The sequence below is a fragment of the Capsicum annuum genome, chromosome 11 (assembly GCF_002878395.1).
Source record: "Capsicum annuum cultivar UCD-10X-F1 chromosome 11, UCD10Xv1.1, whole genome shotgun sequence".
NCBI lineage: Eukaryota > Viridiplantae > Streptophyta > Magnoliopsida > Solanales > Solanaceae > Capsicum > Capsicum annuum.
The window spans coordinates 229,355,259-229,376,537 of NC_061121.1; the positions used below are offsets into that span (position 1 = coordinate 229,355,259).

The following is a 21,279-nucleotide window of genomic DNA, read 5'->3' on the forward strand; positions in this document are numbered from 1 at the left end:
AGTCAGCATCTTTGTCGAAAATAACATATATTTAAAGGTGACAGTAACAACACTAGGCAAAATCAAGGCTTATATTGAAAAAAATCAGACAAAGAAAAGAATGACAGCAACACGAAAATAAAAATATAAGATGATGCTTACCGAGTTTTTGGGGGGGTCAAACAACTCATTAATCTCAACAAATATATTATTAGTTGCCGAAAGCGATCTAAGAATTCTCAATGAAGACATTTCTTCTGAAAAAACCTTGAATTTTTTTCAAAGGGAAAGAATAGCCTCAAATTCCCAACACTACATAAAATAAAGATATTAAGAGAGATAGCTCAGAATAATAAATGGACCCAAAAATAATTAAAAAAAGAAACATGAAATAAAATAAAATTTACTATAAAAGCCCATGGAAAGCCATAAAGATTGGAGGTCTTCACATTTAGATTGATCGCCTTCAATAGGTACTCAATTGTAAGATCATAACTTACACGCCCCCATAGATAGGTAGAAAATGCATCTCTACCAGCTGAGAGAAAAACCCATTCAGACGGAAGTTTCGTGTTCAAATCTTTTGCACAAAGAAAATTATGCACAAAATAGAGCAAGCACAATGACTTCTTTACACTTTTACGAACATCCTCAGATTTGATGTGTTCAATCAACTCCTTATCTTTGCAAGTTTTTTCCACCAAATCAATAATTTGTTGTCTCCTTCTCAACGTCTAAGTTGACATTTTTTCTTCACCATACACAACTGGTAAATGATAATTCAAGCCAGTGATGATCGCAAACTCCCTTATGCCAAAACAAACCGGCATGCCACAATAGTTTATCCAAACTTCCTCTTTTCTGTGACTTATAATTTTATGTTGAAGAATTTGGTAAACTAAATTCATTTGAAATCTTATATTGATATTGTTAGGTAAGTTTAAGTACTTCCCAAAAATCGAAGATTTAAAGAACTTCGTTAAATTTTTAACTTCTAAAATCTTTCTAAACTCAAAAAAAGAATCACCCAATCTAGACTTAACATTAACAGAGCCCATCAAACTTGGATACCTTTCAATCAGTGTCTCAAAGCTGTAATACGAATACCTAATAGGCTTGACAAGTGAGGTATCAGGTGAAGGACTGGCCGGAGAGGACTCGACAGTATGATATGTCTCCTTCTCCAAGATAGGTGTATCATGCCGGTGTTTCGTTCTCTGTTCATCCCTGAATCCTCTATTTTCACCTTCTACATTTTTATTACTTTTGGATTTATCATTTGAGGCATCTGCATTAGTGGAAAAAGCATCTGTTTCACCTGTTTCTTCGTTTTTTCTTCCGTAGACTTCTCCAGCCATGTGCTTCCTTCTTCTTCTATAGACTTCTCCAACCTTGTACTTCCATCTTCTCCTATAGACAGCTCCAATCTTATGCTTTCTTCTTTTTCTTCTTCTACTTGTCTCTATTTACTAATTCGCCTTCTTGTATTTTTAGAAATAATAGAAATTGTTGCTCTTCTTTTCCTTGGAGCCATTAAATCTACACCACATGAAATAAAATAGAAATCATTAACTATTGTAACCATCACCAACAAAAAATAGTTAAAATGAATAATTACAGTAAATCTGCAATAAATGATAAGGATGATACTAATAGTTACTGTTAATTGGAAAATCCATCTTTAGAGCATAGTGACTAATATCTCTACTATTCTAGATCAATTTCTCATCTTCAGCTGATGATACTAATAGAATTTAGTGATTGTTCATTACATAGAGAGAAAAGACATCATCTCCCCCTTAAAGACATCATCTCCCCCTCCCCCAAACTTGTCCTCTCAACCTACTTTAGAACTTAAACTTAACTTCTATTTATTTACCCCCATTAACATCTTTAAAGTGTATTATTTTCACCCCTCAAGACTGAATACCACTCTCACAACGGAGAGTGTGTTACACTCGCCTACACACCAACGCCACGTCGATGCCACGTCGGAGCAACATCATTGCCACGTAAGAAATTACTATTTTTCTTAAAAAAAATTAATCCCCCACACGTTATTTTTATTTATTTTTCTAAAAAAAAATAAAAATAAAAAATATATATGTACTATTTTATTTATATAAATATATATATATATAGAAATATATATATATATATATATATATATATATATCTCTATATATTACATAAAAAAGGCAACCCCCCTCCCCTCCATTTTCTTTCTTCTTCACACCCCCTCCCCCACCCACCCACCTCGCCCGCCCCTTTGAATTTGCAAACTTTTGCTGCCAAGTACCAATAGTATAGCAACAAAAATCATATCAATGGAATCGTATTCCTTAGTAGTCAGTACTAATTTATATGGAAGATCTATTCCATTTTCTCTTTGAACAAAAAATATAGTACTACATCCTTACAACATTAGAAACTATACTCGTCAGTTTAGCCCCCAGAAAATTTAGCAGAAACCAGAATCCACTAGGATTTAAAGCATGAAAACTCAATAAGAAGATTTTTTTTTTTCAATTTATCCCCATATTTAATGGCGCTTCCTGCCGCAAGCACCACACTTATTCTTCTTGCCCTTGTTTTTTTATTACCACCCTTACTCTTCTTCTTCCCTTCACCAATTCAAGAAACAACGCAATAGCATCATCACGTCCCAATTCAAAACTCTTCATTCCGACAAAACTCACCAAAAAATAATTAAAACAAACCCACAAAAGAATATACGCATAAAATTAACACTACCACCACCATTAACACCGCCGCTAATAACTTAACTTTTCCTCAATTTTAATTTATTTCAAATTTTTAAATCCATAAAGATAACTTTTAATTTTGAAAATTCAATTTCATTCTTTTCTAATGATCTTAAGTAAAAGGGTTGAAAGGAAGAGAAATTGGAGGTGGGGGTAAAAGATTTGGTAATTAAAGGAGAAGAAATTGGAGGTTTGGAGGGGGGCTGGTGGTGGTGAAATTGGTGGTTGAAGGGGGAGGGGGACTGGTGATGGCAGGTTTGGAGAGAAAAAATTATGGTGGGGTGGGATGGGGGTGGGGGTGGGGTATGAAAAAGATGAAGAAATGGGGGTGGAGGGTATGAAGAAGGTGATTTTTTATATAAAAAAAAGTATTATATATATATATATATATAAAAGTTGGGCCATATCATTTTTTAAATTAAAAAGCGTGTTTTTTTTCTTTTTTCTTTTTAAAATTTCACGTTAGCTTGAGGGGTGAAAATAATACACTTTAAAGAAGTTCGTCGGGGGGGGGGGGGGGGGGAATGATGTCTTTTCTCTTACATAGAATACAAAGATGCATTATTTTACAGATAACAAATTGGCTGCAGAAAAAGAAGATCGTGAACACTTCAAAATCAAAATTGCTTATTTGCTTAAACTAACTAGATGAAAAGTCTCAAATAGATTTTCCTATTTACTCTCTTAAAAATGACTAGATTAAAAATTGTTCGGAGTTCTATACTGAATCAAAATGTCACACTTCACAAATCATAATAAAACTAGACTTAAAAATTCAATTTTTTCTGCTAATTAAATAAGTTCTTCAATTTCCCAACTCAAAATTTAGACGTTATTACATTTCACAGTAAAATTACAGTTAAAGAATAAAGTTTTTTGTTAATTGAATTGATTCTTGAACTCACCCAATTCAAAACTTAGGCAAACATTACACTTTTACAACAATATTACAGCAAAAGATTCCATCTTTCTATCAATTGAACAAGTTATTCAACAAATCTAAGAATTTAGGTTATTTTCAAGTTAATTGGAATGAAAAATTAAAGATTTTAAACAAACTCAAAAGAGGAATCTTTATTAAATTTTTAATATAGTCTTGATTAACCATTTCAAAAAGAAAAAAACTAAAAGAGGACACCACAAATCTCAAAAATCTAACCCCATTTTTTCAAAATCAACACATTCTTATAAATGAATGAAATCCACCATATTGAAAAAAGAAAAAAGAAAATAATTTTACCTTGAAAATCTAAATTCGAAGATAGCAACGGAGATGGTGATGATAACACAAGAAGACGAAAATGACGAAGGAGGTGTTTGAGAGAACCGAAAGAGAATGTTGAGATGTTGTATCGTGTTTTCTCTCTGTTTTAGAGAGAGAATATTGAACCAAATTCTAAAAAATTTGACAAATGACCCATATTTTTTATTATTCTTATTTTGTATCTTTAAATTTTTTTAAAAGTTTTAAAAAATACATTTTAACCTCAATTTACCTTAATCACTAACTAAAAAAATTTGACTTCAATTGGTCAAGCTTCTCACCAATTTTAATTTCAACACTTATTTGTCATCTTACACTCAATTTTCTCAGCTTAGTAAAAGAAAAACAGCGGTCCAAAAAGTCAACCGGTTTAACACAAACCCATCCAAAAAAACCGAACCGGGTCGAGCTAGGTTAACAATATACATAAGTAGCTCCTCAAACCACGAAGCAAATAAATCATTCGCATTTTTTTTTTTCATTTTTGTCATCAATTGAGAGATCTAAGCAAAACCCATAAGGGAATTTACGTATAAAAAATGGAATCAGCAGCTAGAAGAAGCAGTGGTGGTGGTATTCTTGAAGGATTTTACAGAGTTGTTATGCGTCGTACTCCTGTCTATGTTACTTTTGTCTTCGCTGGCGCTTTACTTGCCGAACGGGTCAGTCTTTTTGAATCCATTTTTTCAATTAAGCAGTTCATTTTTGTGGTTCGAGGTAGTGGTAAGGTCTGCGTAGAATATATTGGGCTGTTGTTGTTCATTTTTGTGTAGATTTGGGTGTGTTTTGATTGGATCTGAGTATTATGTTGGTTGGGTTTTAATGGATTTGATGATAATAATGATAATACATAGGGTATGTTTTTCGGATTCTGCAAAATTGTTGCTGTATCCGCGTCGGATTTTATATGAAATACAGAAGTTTTTTTGGAGTATTTGAGGTGGACCTGTTGATATTTTTGAATAGTTCGAGCAATATTGCTGATGGGTTTGACTCATTATGATGTTTCTTAGATAGAACTTGAAGCTTATTGTTAGTTGATGCACTGCACAGCTCTCAACAGTGGTGTTTAGAAGAAGATTCTAGAAGTAGTAGTAGGAGAAGGGAGATAGAGTAGAATGAAATGTGTAAAGTGTTTTTCTATTCTTCAATGTAACAGACATCGGTATATATATTCAATGTAACAGTACATCAGTATATATATACAGACTGTCAGAGTCAGTTAGTGCTAGCTACCACTGCCACATCAGCTAACTACTCCTAATAACTTGTAACTAACTTGAACTAATTAAGTTAAGCTACAAACTATTAACAACTAGCTATCAGCTATGTGATGCCTGTCTAACACTCCCCCTCAAACTGGGTGGTGCAAAGATGTCTAGTGCTTCTAGCTTGAAGTTCAAGTAGTCATGCTGCAGTTTTCCCAAGCCTTTAGTTAGAAGATCAGCCAATTGTTCAGATGAATATACATATTCAGCTTTGACCAGCCCTTGAATTATTTTCTCCCTAATAAAGTGACAATCTATATCTATGTGTTTTGTTCTCTCATGAAACACTGGATTTGCAGCTATTTGAATTGCTGCTTTACTGTCACTATAGAGAGTAACTGGTAGACTCACTTCATAATCAACTTCCTTCAATAGTCCTTCTATCCATATAATTTCTGCAATTGTGGAAGCGATGCTTCTATATTCTGCTTCTGCAGAGCTTTTGGACACTGTACTTTGCTTCTTTGACTTCCATGATATTAATGAATCTCCTAATTTGACACAATATCCTGTTATTGACTTTCTAGAATTCGGGCATGCAGCCCAATCAACATCACAATAGGCAGTCAAAACTTTCTTCTTGTTGCTGGATAATAGCACTCCCTGGCCAGGATGATTCCTAACATACCTTACTATTCTTAATGCTGCTTCCATATGAGACCTTTTTGGTTGAGCCAAAAACTGACTCAGTGTTTGGACCCCATAAGCTATATCAGGTCTGGTAATTGTTAGGTACAATAGTTTGCCAATCAATTTCTGATATTCACCTGCATTTGGAAGTAACTCATCATGTGTAGTTCCTGCCACTTTGATGTGAGAATCTAACTCATGAGTTGTTAACTTGCTATTTAGTTCAAGAGGTGTACCAACTGGTTTAGCTGCACCTATTCTAAGTTCAGAAATCAGTTCCAAACTGTACTTTCTTTGGAGCATTAGTATACCCTTATCTGATTTAGCAAATTCAATGCCCAAAAAGTATCTCAAGTCTCCCAAGTCTTTCATCTTGAAGATCCTTTGCAACTCAAGTTTTGTTTCCTTAATCGACTTAATATTGCTTCTTGTAACCAGCAGGTCATCAACATATACTAATATGACCACAAGTTCATTATCTACCTTCTTTATGAAGAGTGAGTAATCATAGTGACTGTGTTTGAAACCCATAGTTAGTAGTGCATCAGTCAGTTTTGAGTTCCACTGCCTTGGGGCTTGCTTGAGTCCATACAAGGACTTGAGAAGTCTGCAAACTGGTCTATTCTCCCCCTGAGTCTGGAAGCCCTGAGGCAACTCCATAAAGATTTTATCAAACAAATCCCCTTGTAAGAATGCATTGTACACATCCATTTGATGGATCCAATGTTGAGTAGCAGCTATAGACAAAATAGTCCTCACAGTGACCATTTTTACTACTGGGGAAAAAGTTTCCTGGTAGTCAATGCCCTCTTGTTGACTAAAGCCTTTGGCTACAAGCCTTTGGCTACAAGCCTTGCTTTGAACCTCTCAACATCCCCATTGGCATGATATTGCACTTTGTATATCCATTTGCATCCAATAGGATGCTTGCCATCAGGAAGAGAAACTACCTTCCATGTGTTGTTTGCTTCCTATGCAGCTCCCAGCAAGAAAAGTCTGATAAGTGCTGGACAAGTGGTCATAAGATAGCACAGCAGCCAAAGGATAAGGAACTGCCTTGTGATCAACAAATGAAATAAAGTCCTTCATCCACAAGGGTGCATTTCTATCCCTGCTGGATCTTCTAGTAGGAGTAGGTAATGTAGGAGAGGAGGAAGGAACTACAAGTGTAGAAGAATGATCAGTAGGAGTGTCCGCAGAGAAAGGAGAAATGGTATGAGAGGTATGATCAGTAGGTGAAGGAGTGTCAGTAGGGAAAAATTCGGGTGCAGCAAATATAGGAGAATGGTGTGGTTGGGAATGTTGGAAGGGAAAGACATCTTCTCTAAAGGAAACATCTCTGCTAACAAGGAAGGTATGATCAGTCAAATGATAAAGAAGATAACCCTTTTGAGTATTTGAGTATCCCATTAATATACAAGGTTGAGCTCTAGCAGAAAACTTGTCCTTAGGAAGGGGAACCTTGGCATAACATAAGCACCCTAGAACTTTCAAGTGATGAATAGAAGGTTTCCTATTATGAAGGAGTTCAAAAGGTGATTTGTTGCCTAGACTAGAAGAAGGAAGTCTAATAATGTAGTGATACAATAAAAACCACGGGAACACTAAACACACCCCGAACAGTCCACTAATCAAAAGGATTCTTGGACCGATTGGAGACCTCACTCGGATTCGACGATGACAACAACAATAATGAAATGAAGAAGGTGTTTATCACACCAAAACAGCAACAACAACAATAATATGAAGACAAGATGAACAACAACAAAGTGGTAACAATAACAACACCTCACGGGTTACATTAATAAAAACAAGAAACAACGATTACAACAAACAAGAGGATAGATAGTTAGACAAAATGAAGGTGTAATCTTAAAAACCCAAGAGTCTATTCCACTCTTGGACCTTTAACAATACACACAACGAATACCGAACTCCTACGTTGGCACAAGAGTGACCTCGATCTCCCAAGCATCCAATGTTTCCAAGCTTGAATCCAACACGAGTGATTCCACACTCAAGTTGATTTCCCTAGTTACAATTTCGGCCAAGGAGGGCCATTCTCTCAAGAGAGATGTTTCTAAGTGTTACGCTTTCATATTCAACAAAAACTAATGATTAAAACCCTACATTATTCTATTTATAGTAGGTTACCAAAAAAAGTGTGAAATGTCCAAAATGACCCCTTAGTCAAAATGCTTCAATAGGCGCACTTGGAGTGCTATGTATGGACGGTTTTGGTGTCCATTTAGGTGCTCCTTTGCACTTCATTTGAACACACCAAGTCTCGGGTCTAACATACGCCCTCATAAGTCCATTTACGCGATCTTACTCGTATCATCCTCCCCTTCTTGAAAAGGATTTGACCTCGAATCCGTACCTTGCAAAATCAAGTGAAGACAAACAAGCACACATCCTTATGACACGAGGGTTAGGGTTAGCAAAAATAAACGCATTAATATGCCATGCCGAGGGGGAACAAATTTGAAGTATATCCACGGGTCCTTTGTATTAAACATGAAAATATTAGTACAAATGTGACAAAGGAAGTGGCTCGGATAAATACCAAAACAAAATGAAAATAGGCCGAGAGTTATCCTTTCCCACCCTAAGATGGTATACCGGGATCAAATGGAAGAGTTAGCCAAGGGCCTAAGCCGAGGCTAGCCCTTCTTTCCCCTAGAATGTCACTCCCACATTCACACACAAAAACATTTTCATACACATGATCTCTATGAACAAAACTAATCGCAATGCTTTTACTACACAAGATGTTCAAAGAGTCATGCGCATTATCAAGATCAATTCTATAGACAACATCACTAACTTGTGAATTTTTAAGCACTTCATTCATATGCCCAAGTAGTGAGCTACATTTAAGAGTAAATTAATCATCATGAACACCAACAGTACTCATTTCCGAGACTACACATTTCTTGCCCATAAGAGTATTGTCATCTTCCAAGAAGAGATTTTCATCTTTAGAAGGAATGTTGTCACATCATAGTGGGTTAGCATATCAGCTATAGCCTTTAAGGAAAGCTATACCATTATTTTCACCACTAGGTTCATTAGGAGTGTTTATATCATCTTCAAACAAAACATTAAACCTAAAGAGAGCATGATCTATCTCACGGACAGATTTGGAACTAACAAGTGATTCACTCTCTATAAGTTCACTATCAAGTACCAAAGATGTGTCAATCTCCTCTTTACCTTGGTGTGGGTCGGGGCAGCCCACCTCTTCCTTCGGGAAGCTCTCGGCACACAGTGTTTGGACAAGGGAAGTTGGATTTTATGGAATAAGTTTAGGTAACAATTGGCGTAGCCTTTCCATGTGCCATTTCATTTCTTCAATATCATCATTGATGTGATCAAATGTGGCATCGAGATTAGTGGCAGCCATGGTACCTAAAGCAAAGGACAACAACAAACAACAAACAAACTTGTTAACTCAAAAATGCCTCACCACACTCTCACTCTCGATTTTTACCTCACACTTGGTTTCATAAGTGTTGAAAGTCGGCTTGTACTTCGCGAGTGATTGAGGGTCAAGTCTACTCTTGCCCGGAATAGATTTTCGTTTGAGTTGATCTAAAGAAAAATTGTTTACGGACTTGAACCAACAAGACACAACAAATTCACAAAAGAGGAAAAAAAAGCACACAACAAACGCTAAACACGAATGAACGAACACAAAGACTAACTAACAATCTAGTAGATGAGTACTAGTTTGCCAATTAGTATTGGAACCAACAAACGAAACTACGGAACAATAAAAAGAAACTAAGAAAATCTAAAATTTGAGCCAAAATTTGATGCATGAACAGTAACTTGATGACGGGGCAGCCACGTATTGATTGCGGTTTCTACAATTTTTATTTTTCAAAGTCCAAGTCTTGACCAATTTTAATTTGGATTGGTGAAATTTGTTTTAAAGAGGGAAGAATAAGTCTTGGAGCCTTTTTTTCAAGTTTCAAATTTCAAGACTTGACTTTTGTAGTACTTTTCCTTAAAACATGGACTCTTGTTTCATGGAAAAGTGGTTGAGAAGTGATGTAAAGTCTTTAGTGTGCAGGAAAAGTCTCTGAGTCACAAGTACTACACCTTGAAATTTGGATCTATGTCTTGCAAGACTAACACAATACACACTCTTTTTCTTCAACTTCTAAGATCAACAATCACTTTTTTTTCAATAATATGTGGAGATGGTGAAGAACACCAAGAACACAAACTTTGAGTCTTGAAGTTCTAAGGTTCAAGTTGGACCTCCTAAACAACAACAACTTCCCAAGCTTAAATTCCACAACACAATCTCCACAGTACACGTTCAAAACTTGAACCAACAACACATCACACGTTCAAGTCTCGAACCCGCAACAACAATCGGCCACACTTTGTTCACATTAACAACATCAATATTTCAAGCTCAAATCTAAAATATAGACTCAACGTGTTAGTGAGGAACAAAACAAACACTTAGAGACAACAAAGACAAGTAAAAATATTGGCCAATACACAACAAGAACACAATTTTCGGCCAAGAACACAAAATGGACAGATTGTTACTTTTCTGGAATTTTCAGATTTCAACTTTTTTTTAATAATTTTTTTTTTTGATTTTTCAACTAACAAGCCCAAGATTGATCTTGTGGGAACAAGATCAAGCCACGCTTTGATACCAAATGATACAATAAAAACCATGGGAACACTAAACACACCCCAAACAGTCCACTAATCAAAAGGATTCTTGGACCGATTGGAGACCTCACTCGGATTCGACAATGACAACAACAATAATGGAATGAAGAAGGTGTTTATCACATCAAAACAACAACAACAACAATAATATGAAGACAAGATGAACAACAACAAAGTGTAACAATAACAACACCTCACGGGTTACATTAACAAAAACAAGAAACAACGATTACAACAAACAAGAGGATAGATAGATATACAAAATGAAGGTGTAATCTTAAAAACCCAAGAGCCTATTCCACTCTTGGACCTTTAACAATACACACAACGAATACCTAACTCCTACGTTGGCACAAGAGTGACCTCGATCTCCCAAGCATCCAACGTTTCCAAGCTTGAATCCAACACGAGTGATTCCACACTCAAGTTGATTTCCCTAGTTACAATTTCGGCCAAGGAGGGCCATTCTCTCAAGAGAGATGTTTCTAAGTGTTACACTTTCATAATCAACAAAAACTAATGACAAACCCTACATTATTCTATTTATAGTAGGTTACAAAATAAAGTGTGAAATGTCCAAAATGACCCCTTAGTCAAAATGCTTCAATAGGCGCACTTGGAGTGCTATGTATGGACGGTTTTGGTGTCCATTTAGGTGCTCCTTTGCACTTCATTTGCACACACCAAGTCTCGGGTCTAGCATACGCCCTCATAAGTCCATCTACGCGATCGTACTCGTATCATGTAGGCTGCTGTAAGTACGCAGTGACCCCAGAATTTAATGGGAATGTGAGCTTGAAATCTTAATGCTCTGGTAACTTCCAGTAAATGTCCATGCTTTCCTCTCAGCTACACCATTCTGCTGAGGGGAGTAGGGACAAAAAGTCTGATGCACAATGCCTAAGTCAATGAATAGATAGATACAAACTGAATTGATAAACTCTGTCCCATTATCAAATCTAAAGATCTTCACACTTGAGTGAAACTAGTTTCTAACATAAGTAAGAAACTAGTTTAAGGACTACACAAACATCTGATTTCAATTTCAACAAGAAAATCCAAGTCATTCTTGAAAAATCATCAACAAGGGTTAGAAAGTATTTATTACCATCATATGTGGCAGTGTTATGTGGTCCCCATACATCAGCATGAATCAAATCAAAACAAGAACTAGTTGTGGAAGTACTATTGGAGAAAGGTAATCTTGTCTGTCTAGCTAGAGGACACACAACACATTGATTCAAAGTAGTGAGACACTTATCAGAAGAAGCTGAAAATAAATGTCTAAGAACATAGGAAAACACATGACCAAGTCTTTGGTGCCGTAGCCCAATATCAGTAGAGCCTTGACTTGGAGTAGGCAGATGCACCTGTGCACATCTTTATTGATCACAGAAGCACTCATGGCTGCTTTATTAACATTAGGGGTGTGCAAAAACCGAACCGACCGATAAATCGAACCGATAAAAATGTTATTGGGTTAACGGTTTTTTATTGGTTTTGTAAAAAAATTTATTGGGTAAACGGTTCGGTTTCGATTTTAGCTTATTGGGTTATCGATTAAACCGATAACCCAATAAGGATACACTAAGTTATTGTTTTATCTCTATTTAAGTTATATATGTAAATCTCTCTCTCTATATATAGAGAGAGATAGATAGATAGATAGATAGATATGTGTATGTATATATATTATATGCACTACTTATTCACAATTCAGTGTTTCACAAAATATTAACCTATTTAGGGCAACAAAGGCACAATATAAAGCTCGGCTATTATCGTATTGAAAAGCTTGAAGCATTTATAGCTTCTAACAATTGGGATTTAATTTTTTTTCTAACAAACATTCAATTCAAGTTTGAAGATTCTTGTTAACTAAAATGCATTGCGTAGGATTTTGGCGGTAACTAAGATTTCGTTTATGTTAGTTGTTACTATTTCTATTTTATAAGTATTTTCTTATTGGTTAAACCAGTAAACCGAAATCGATAAGAAAATATATTATTGGTTGGTTATTGGTTTTACATATTTAAAAATCGAAAACCGATAAACCGAACCAATAACATATAAAACCGAATCGAACCGACCGATGCACACCCCTAATCAACATCCTCACTCTCTTGCGACAGAAGGTAATACAAGCCACCCCTCAATCTACCAATCTCCCTCACCTTCCCGGTGAAGAGATCCTGAAAGAGGCAGATATCAGGAAAAAGGACACATAGCAACCCTACTCTTTAGTTAACTGGGCAACAGATAGAAAATTATGCTTGAATTGAGGGACATGAAGAACATTGGTAATAAAGCTCCTAGAGGAGATAGGAGTGGAACCAATATGAGTGACTGAAGAAATATTACCATCAGGCAAATATACTTGTCTAGTTGTAGAAGGTGAGACATGATTAACATCTTTCAACATAGTAAGATCAGATACCATTTGGTTTGTTACCCCTGTGTCAATAATCCAGACTGGTTTATTAGAATTGATAGTACCTGTCATATTAGCAGAAGGTACTGAGGAAGGATTGGAGGTGTTCAACATGGCTGCTGGTGGGATCAAAGGTTACAGAAGCAGGACATCCCGAAATCACATTTGTATCCTATGGATGCAGAGTGAGTAAAAGTTTGGAAGTCCAGTATCAGATTTAGCAGTGAAGGCCTGAGCTTAGGAAAAGTTATCAGCTCCCTCTTTCTTCCTGAACTTATAATCTGCAGGATAACCAGACTCTATAGCAAGTTTCCTTAGTATGACCTCTACCCTTGCAAACATCACACTGCAGTGGAGAATACTTCCTGGAGTTGTGGTAACCTCCATTATACCCTGCACTTTTATTAGAGTACAAAGCAGTTGATAAGGCCAGAGCAGGTCCTAGGACACTAGAGCTAGTAGACACAACCCTGTGGCTTTCATCACTAATTAACATAGCATAAGGTTGATTGACATTTGGTAGAGGTATCATCATAAGTATCTGACTTCTAGCTTGCATATATGACTCATTGAGTCCCATGAGAAATTGATATAGTTTTTGTCGTTGCATGTGAGCAATAAAATCCTTAGATTTGGCACAATCGCAACCAGGCACTGGAATTAGGGCTTCAAGTTCATCCCATAAGTCCTTCAATTTAGAGTAATATGTAGAGATAGACGAGGTACCTTGACTGATTGTCGAAATGTCTTTGTGAAGATTAAACGATCTACAACCATCAATTTTGTCAAACCTTTCACGCAGATCTTCCCAAACTTTGTGAGCACTCAGACTGTACGCAATGCCACTAATCAGATTTGAGGCTACTGAATTCATTAACCAGGACAACACAATTGCATTGCATCGTTCCCATTGATGTCAGTATTTCTTATCAAATTTCTCCTTCTTCCATTCTTCATCAACAATTCCAAGTTTGTTGCGACCTAATAACACAATGCGCATCGATCGATTCCACAAGGCATAGTTATCTGATCTTGTCAGCTGGAATGAAATTAGGGATATACCACTGGTATCAGCTGGGGCTAAATACAGAGGATGATTGGCGTCAACTGTGGCTCCTAGCTCAATTGTAGTGGAAGCCATTGACAAATTTTACAGATCTAAGACGAGCAGAAAGAGATGAACAATTCAAGTAGGGAAAATAGGATTGATTCTACGAATGGAATTGCAAGATCATTGGCTCTGATACCATGTTAGTTGATGTACTGCACAACTCTCAACAATGGAGTTTAGAAGAAGATTCTAGAAGTAGTAGTATGAGAAGGGAGATAGAGTAGAATGAAATGTGTAAAGTGTTTTTCTATTCTTCAATGTAACAGTACATCAGTATATATATACAGTCTGTCAGAGTCAGTTAGTGCTAGCTACCACTGCCACATCAGCTAACTACTCCTAACAACTTGTAACTAACTTGAACTGATTAAGTTAAGCTACAAACTATTAACAACTAGCTATCAACTATGTGATCCCTGTCTCAACACTTATGCGTCGGTATTCTAATATTCTAGTTGATTGGGTTCGAAATCAATAATTTGAACATATTTAGTAAATTTCTTTAGACAAATATATAATTTGAATTTAGATTGCCCCCAAGGGTGTGGTCTAGTAGTCAATGAAGTGGGTTGAGTACCATGAGGTTTCAAGTTCAATTCCCAATTGATGCAAAAACACGGGGTGATTTCTCACCATCTGTTTTAGTCTTGGTGGACAGAGGTATTGCTGGCGGTAGGTGGTAGGTATCTTGTGCATTTAGTTGGTGTGTATGCAAGCTGGTCCTGACTCCACGCTGACTCATTTTGATGGTGTTGTTGTATTGTACCTATATGGGATTGTCCAAAAAAGCACTACTTTTGGAGTATTGGACACACACCCATCTATATTTTTGAAGAGTTTGAGCAACATAGTGAGATGGGTGTGATCCATTTTAATTTTTTCTTGCTTTTTGTGTCGTATCGCTTCCATTTTGAATTCTCCGAAATGCACTACTATTGGAGTATCTGGCATGCACGACATTCACGCATCGACATTTTTGAAGATTTAAAAGCAATATAGAAGATGGGTGTGACCCATTTTAATGTTTTTATTACTCGTTATTTTGTTGTTGTTGTACACCACTCATGTGGGATTCTCTAAAATGTAATACTTTTGGAGTATTGGATATGCACCTGTCGACATTTTTGAAGAATCCGAGCAACATAGTGAGATGGGTGTGTCCCATTTTTGATGTTTTTCTTGGTTGTTGTGTTGTTTGTTACCACACCCATGTTGGATTCTCCCAAATTGCATTTTGGAGTATCTGACACGCAGTCGTCGATGTTTTTGAAGAGCTTGAGCAACATAGTGAGATGGGTGTGACCCATTTTGATATTTTTATTGCTCGTTGTATTGTTGTTGTTGTTGTGGTACACCACCCATGTGGGATTCTCCAAAAGGCAATACTTTTGGAGTATTGGATATGCACCTGTCAATATTTTTGAAGAGTCCGAGCAACACAGTTTTGAAGAGTCCGAGCAACACAGTGAGATAAGTATGACTTATTTTGATGTTTTGCTTGCTGGTTATGTTGTTGCAGGCGGTGGACTATGGGGTTCATAAGCTTTGGGAGAAGAACAATGTTGGGGTATGTTTGAATTATCCAATCTTCAATCCTATCTTAATGTATTTTTTTTCCTTGTGTATCTTGTTTTATTAGTACGACAAGGATATGAAATCAGATTAAATGAAAAGTGTTAATTGATATAGCGACCCAACTTGTTTGAGACTGAGTTGTTGTTGGTTTTATGAATCTTATCTATCGGTTTGTCTTTTGTATTCCTGTGCTTTTCGCTATGGTATAGTTGTAGAGACAATCTTGTTATCTTTCAGTTAAGAAACATGTCTGAATTAGATTGCACTTGGGATATCTTGTCAGGTTGCTAACTTGCATATATGTCTAGGGAATGACCATTTCTCCACGGGGTGTTTTCTGATTGGTTAAAATATGTTGTGCTTTAGTGTCCTTTATTGTTGTTATGACTTATGCTGCATCTTTTTCGTAGACTTGAGTTTGTGAAACAAAGTAAGATGTTAATAATGGGATTCCCCCAAAACTATAGCCTAATAATTCGTAGATGGTATTTTAAATGCCTGTCTCCATGAATTTGGAAACTATCATGGGTCTCTGTTTGAGGTTTGGAAAATAAACTTCTTCCCTTCTCGATCTCTACCCATATAAACACCCTTAAGAATGCATAACCTCAACTGAAAACCATCTATTATGTTACTACATATTTATCACTTGTTACACTTCTTCCCGAGTTGTTCTTCTCTATTATCCAGACCTGATTTTGTAATCTTCTTTTTACCAAAATTCTAGGCTCTTATCTAATTTTCCTGTTCTTATAGGCTGAGCTCCTCGTTTCTTTTGTCTTGTAATTGCTTAAACATCTCCCCGTTCTTTATCATTTCTGGTATTCCATTTCATTTGTTTATTTTGCCCTTTTTTTTTGTTCCTCCTGTCACTACTTTCTTTTCCCTCTCTCTTTCCCTCTGTCCCTCTCCCTCCCAGTTGGTTCTTTTTCTACTTCCACCTTTATGTCATCTATTATTCATCAGCTTACAAGTTTCATTCACCAGTTGTATACCACTTGTATACGGTCTTTTAATGGCCTTGTTTATAATATGAAATGCGTGTACTTGATCACACAAAAAAAGTTTCATTCACCTGATTTCATACTTTTTTTCCTGAATCGTCTTTCTTTTCCCTATATTCCAACTTGCTTCTCTTTCTTGCATGACACTGGTGTCTGGACAATCTTGTATGCCCTTATACTCTTTCATTTCGTACTTGCTATCTGCTATAGGTGCAAGTACCGAATAACCTTGCTTTTCAAAGTTTTGGCAGATGTGCCGAGTTAAACCTATTGTCGTCTTGGTTGGAATGTGAACCCCTGTTCCAATGTTAGTCATCTAGACTTTCGCCTGCTAGCTCATCTCCTTGGTCTCTTTTGTACTCCAGTAGTTTGTTTGCATTTCTTTTCTTTTCTATCCTTTTCTCTTCTCCGAATTCCTCTATTTTAAAAATGACATCAAAAGATAGGGATAAGGTACATACCACCCACACTCCCTAGAACCCCACTTTGTGTAATTACACTGGGTTTGTTGTTGTTGCAAAAATGACATCATTTTTACGACACATTTTTTCATCAGTTGGTAATCTTTGACAAAACAAGAATTTACTAGTGGTCTTGTTGTTATTAGGGATATGAAGAGCTGGTATCTGTCTTCATGGTTAGATTTCAAAACTTGGGAAAAAAGTCTTCAAGAACTATGAGTTGCCTGAGAAGATTTAAATAACGGGATCTTTTAAGTCGTGATTTTTAAAAGGTGACTTTATAATTAAAGAAATTGGGGTGTGATTACAATTATTAAAACCTTGAGGGTTAGATTAAAATTTCGAGTCTTTCTAGAAAGAACCCATCACCACTTCCAAATTTCAAATTTCAAATTTAATTTCCGCCCTATTCTCTTCCTCGTCTTCTTCCTTTTCCCTTCTCCACTCTCCCTTCATCGTCGTTGTCTTCTCTGTTTCTTCTTTTTCTTCTTCTTCTTCTTCTTCTACCTACTGTTTCTGCTTTGGTCGTGAAGATCCATGGAGAAAGTTTTATTTTTTTTTCTACCACATTCTGCGTTGGTTGTTTCAACAAGATTGCTCCGCCTCACTTTTCATCCTCCGCTTTCTCCGGCCCCGCCTCACTTTTCATCCTCCACTTTCTCCGCCTTCGTTTCCTCCTCTGCCTCACTTTTCGCCTCTACTTTCTGCAATAAAATCCAGCAACTTCAATAATTGTAGTTGTAGCAACAGCTCAACAAATACTGAGTTGCAAATCATTTTATAGATAATTGTTGCAAAGACTTCTTAATTTGTTGAATTTTCTGCAGAATCTCCTTCAATGACTTGGAAAATTAACATCTAGAATAAGAAGAGAAATACGATGACGGTGATGTAGAAGATGAAGAAAATGATAAGTAGAAAGACGAGAAGGAAGGAGAAGAAAAAATAGTAGGGAGAAGGAATAAGAAAAAAAATAGTAGGAAGAAGAGGAGAACGGTAGGAAATACCGTGAAAGCCATGATACATTCCATATGAAGTCGTCAAATGCCTGTTTCTATTTGCTTCAGTGTAATCAGTCAATAACTGCATTAAGTCTCTACATAAAGAACTCTTAATACAGTGGAAGACCTGTGAACAAAACTATACCCTAAAAGTCAAAATACTGAATCAACCTTGCCTCCGGAAAAGTGAAGAATGACAATGGGTTCTGAAAAAAGCATTACGATAGTAAACCAAATCTAACAATGAGGGTCATTTGGTTACCTGGATTAGGATACTAATACGGGTATAAATTTGGGATTTCATTTATCCTCCTTTTGGTTTTTGTATTAGTTAATATCGACATAAATTTAATATCCAAATCTCGGTATTATCTAATCCCATATAGGAGCTGAGATTATACTCCTGGGATAACCTTGTTTTTAACCAAACAACTCCTGAATGGTAAGCTGGACAACGTGAGTCCTATTCTACATGCCAATACTGGTAACAATGACATTTATAGTAAGAGGAAGATCAATCTCATGTATGGTTCTGTAACCGTGATGGGCACAATGATATCATCAATCATGGATGGATTGCATTTATTCACCTTTATGCTAATTCTTACATTAAGTAGGTCTCTCTTATGTTATATTTATGGAATGGGCTCATACCTATCTCCGTCACTTCAGTTGATATTAGTACGACAAGAACAAAAAAACAACATACCCAGTGTATTCCCACAAAGTCGGGCCTGGGGAGGGTGGAAAGAGGCTGTTTCTGAACCTTACTTGATATGAATAGCTTTTAGAAATGCTGGACACACCTTGCTGTTATATTCTTGACGTTGCTGGTTCCATTTTCATATTTAGTTCTTAATACTTAGCAGTCTATGCTAATGCTGGATCCTTCAAAATGCCACACTTTTGACATTTTTGAAGAGTCCAAGCGACATAGATAGTTAACTCTTTCTGATCTTTTGGTATCATCCATTTCTAACTGGGAGTTTTTTATCGTGAAATACAGAAGCGCTATGAGGATATCTCAGTTTTGGGACAGAGGCCTGTCGATGAATAAATTTCCAGTATGAAGTGTATTTCATCATCAGACAAGAGACAGAAGTACTTGTTATCGATCTTTCAATAATCGTCTTGCTAATTAGCCATTGCTGGCTTTCTTTTACATATTTGCCTGTAGTTTTTGGACGAAATTCATTGAATGAAATATGGTTACCAACTTGAAATGTATGTCATCTTGGCTTGTGTTTGACACAATCATTATTGCGTCCAAAAAGATACTTTCTTGCATTTTATATGGAAGTATTTGAACACAAATTTTGAGATGGATGTTAATTTGGGTATCAACTTTTGTGATAGTATTGTTATAACAGAAAATTACACAAATACACAACTTATTTTTTCAATATTACAAAAAATTTCAACTCCCTAAACATATTACAAAAATTCCAACATATACACAGAATGTTATGTAGATGTCGGTTATGTTATGTATATTAATAGGGAGAGAGAGTAAAGTAATTAAAAAGTGGGGGAGAGTGTAATTACTTTCAAAAGGATTGGTATTTATGTTATTTATACTTGTTATAATAGCAAAGTGCAAACTATAAAATATTACTTGAAACCCCTCCACAGATTGGATATTTTGCTTGATGTGAACATTTAGTGTTTAATTGAGGCAGATTTTGGTGTCAAGGTGGTGGTGCAGTATCTCTTTATTTAAGTTGTGGAAATGATTTTATAGGAAACAATATGCTTTTAAGTTGGACTTGTAGGTAGAAATTTAAATTAGTCAGGTTCTAAAATGGATATCGAGTAGTACCATGCGGCAAATGGAACAACAGAAGAAGAGAATGATAAACATGACGGAATACAATTATTAAACAAGAAAAGCTTAAAACATAAGAATTTATTCTTGAAAATATCGTAATTTATGACCTTACTAACTAAATATAAATATTCTCATCCTACACATGATGATCTTGGCTAATAATTAAGCCACACCAAACCAACCCATCTTCTTTTTTCTCTCATACTGAGTCACGAAATAGAATATCCAACAATTCTTAGAAGATGTCCATACACATGCATTATTTTTGACTCCATATTAAACTTTTTTAATTTGGTATACCTCAACCACAACAACTTTGCTAAGTTCCCTAACACATACAAGAAAAAAGCCAAAAATTGAAACCCCACAATTTGGAAAACAATAAAGAAAGTATCAAAAAATGGTAGTCTTAAACGTGTATGACATTTCACCACCCATTGGTCATAACATTAAAAGTCCCCCTTTATTATAAAAATTCAAGATTTCCCCCCATATACTAACCTATTGTTTCCACAATGAAAGAAAATCAACAATTCTCTCATAATAACCAAGATTCTACCAAGAACTTTAGATGTTTGTCAATGGTAGATGATGGAGATCACAAAAAATCAAGAGATTTTTTCTTCGAATCGGAGAAATTAACTAGAGGACAAGAAGAAGAAGGTCCATTGAAGTTGAAGAGGCATTGGACAAAAGTTGGAGGTAGGGTTTATGTGCCAGAGAAATGGGAACACGAGGGTTCATTGAGGGAATGGATGGATTGTTCTTCTTTTGATACAATCCTAGCTCCAAAAGGAATAGAATTAACTCGTAAAGCCTTGATGTCTCAAGGAAAACAAGCACGTTCAAGTTCAGGTTCAAGAATGCTTGAAATCAAAAGTAGATAGTCATGGCAGATCATGATTAGGAAGAAGAAAGATGGCTTAAGGAAAATAAACACATTCAGGTTCAACTTCAACTTCAAGAATACTCGAAATCAGAAAATGGATTGTCGTGACTCGTAAAGAGAGAGGGTTAAAAAAAAAGGTTTGATGTGGCTTAATTAGCCAAGATCAATATTGATACTAAGTTAGGTCATAAAATTGGATGTCTCAAAAAACATAAATGCTGTCTTGGAGTTTTGAGATCTTACTTTAAAGTTTTTTGTTTTTGGGAGTTTATGGTTAAATTTTGGAGAACTTGTATAAATCATGCTTCGTTTTCCAATAAAACAGATTAGAATTTAGTAGTCATTAATTATAAGTTCTTTAGAGGAATAATT

The 21,279-nt window shown here is 35.9% G+C and overlaps 2 protein-coding genes across 2 annotated transcripts; one reads left to right on the forward strand and one right to left on the reverse strand.

The window, feature by feature from the left end:
- Positions 1–348: 348 nt before the first annotated feature.
- Positions 349–4,133, reverse strand: LOC124888730. The gene is made up of 2 exons (XM_047399872.1): positions 3,985–4,133; positions 349–1,518 (listed from the first exon to the last, which is right to left on the reverse strand). Exon 2 carries the CDS (start codon positions 1,335–1,337, stop codon positions 714–716), a length of 624 nt encoding a protein of 207 aa, XP_047255828.1. The 5' UTR covers positions 1,338–1,518; positions 3,985–4,133; the 3' UTR covers positions 349–713.
- Positions 4,134–4,326: 193 nt separating this feature from the next.
- LOC107848043 (cytochrome b-c1 complex subunit 9) lies at positions 4,327–19,504 on the forward strand. The gene is made up of 3 exons (XM_016692697.2): positions 4,327–4,670; positions 15,669–15,716; positions 19,197–19,504. The coding sequence occupies exons 1-3, from the start codon at positions 4,548–4,550 to the stop codon at positions 19,245–19,247; spliced, it is 222 nt and encodes a 73-aa protein (XP_016548183.1). The 5' UTR covers positions 4,327–4,547; the 3' UTR covers positions 19,248–19,504.
- The last annotated feature ends 1,775 nt before the right edge of the window (positions 19,505–21,279 follow it).

Excerpts from the sequence above, each read along its gene's own strand:
- LOC124888730 (XM_047399872.1), bottom strand. The coding sequence starts at position 1,337 with ATGGCTGGAGAAGTCTACGGAAGAAAAAACGAAGAAACAGGTGAAACA.
- LOC107848043 (XM_016692697.2), top strand. The coding sequence starts at position 4,548 with ATGGAATCAGCAGCTAGAAGAAGCAGTGGTGGTGGTATTCTTGAAGGA. Across the intron at positions 4,671-15,668 it reads GCGCTTTACTTGCCGAACGG|GCGGTGGACTATGGGGTTCA; the intron begins GTCAGTCTTTTT and ends ATGTTGTTGCAG. Across the intron at positions 15,717-19,196 it reads GGGAGAAGAACAATGTTGGG|AAGCGCTATGAGGATATCTC; the intron begins GTATGTTTGAAT and ends CGTGAAATACAG.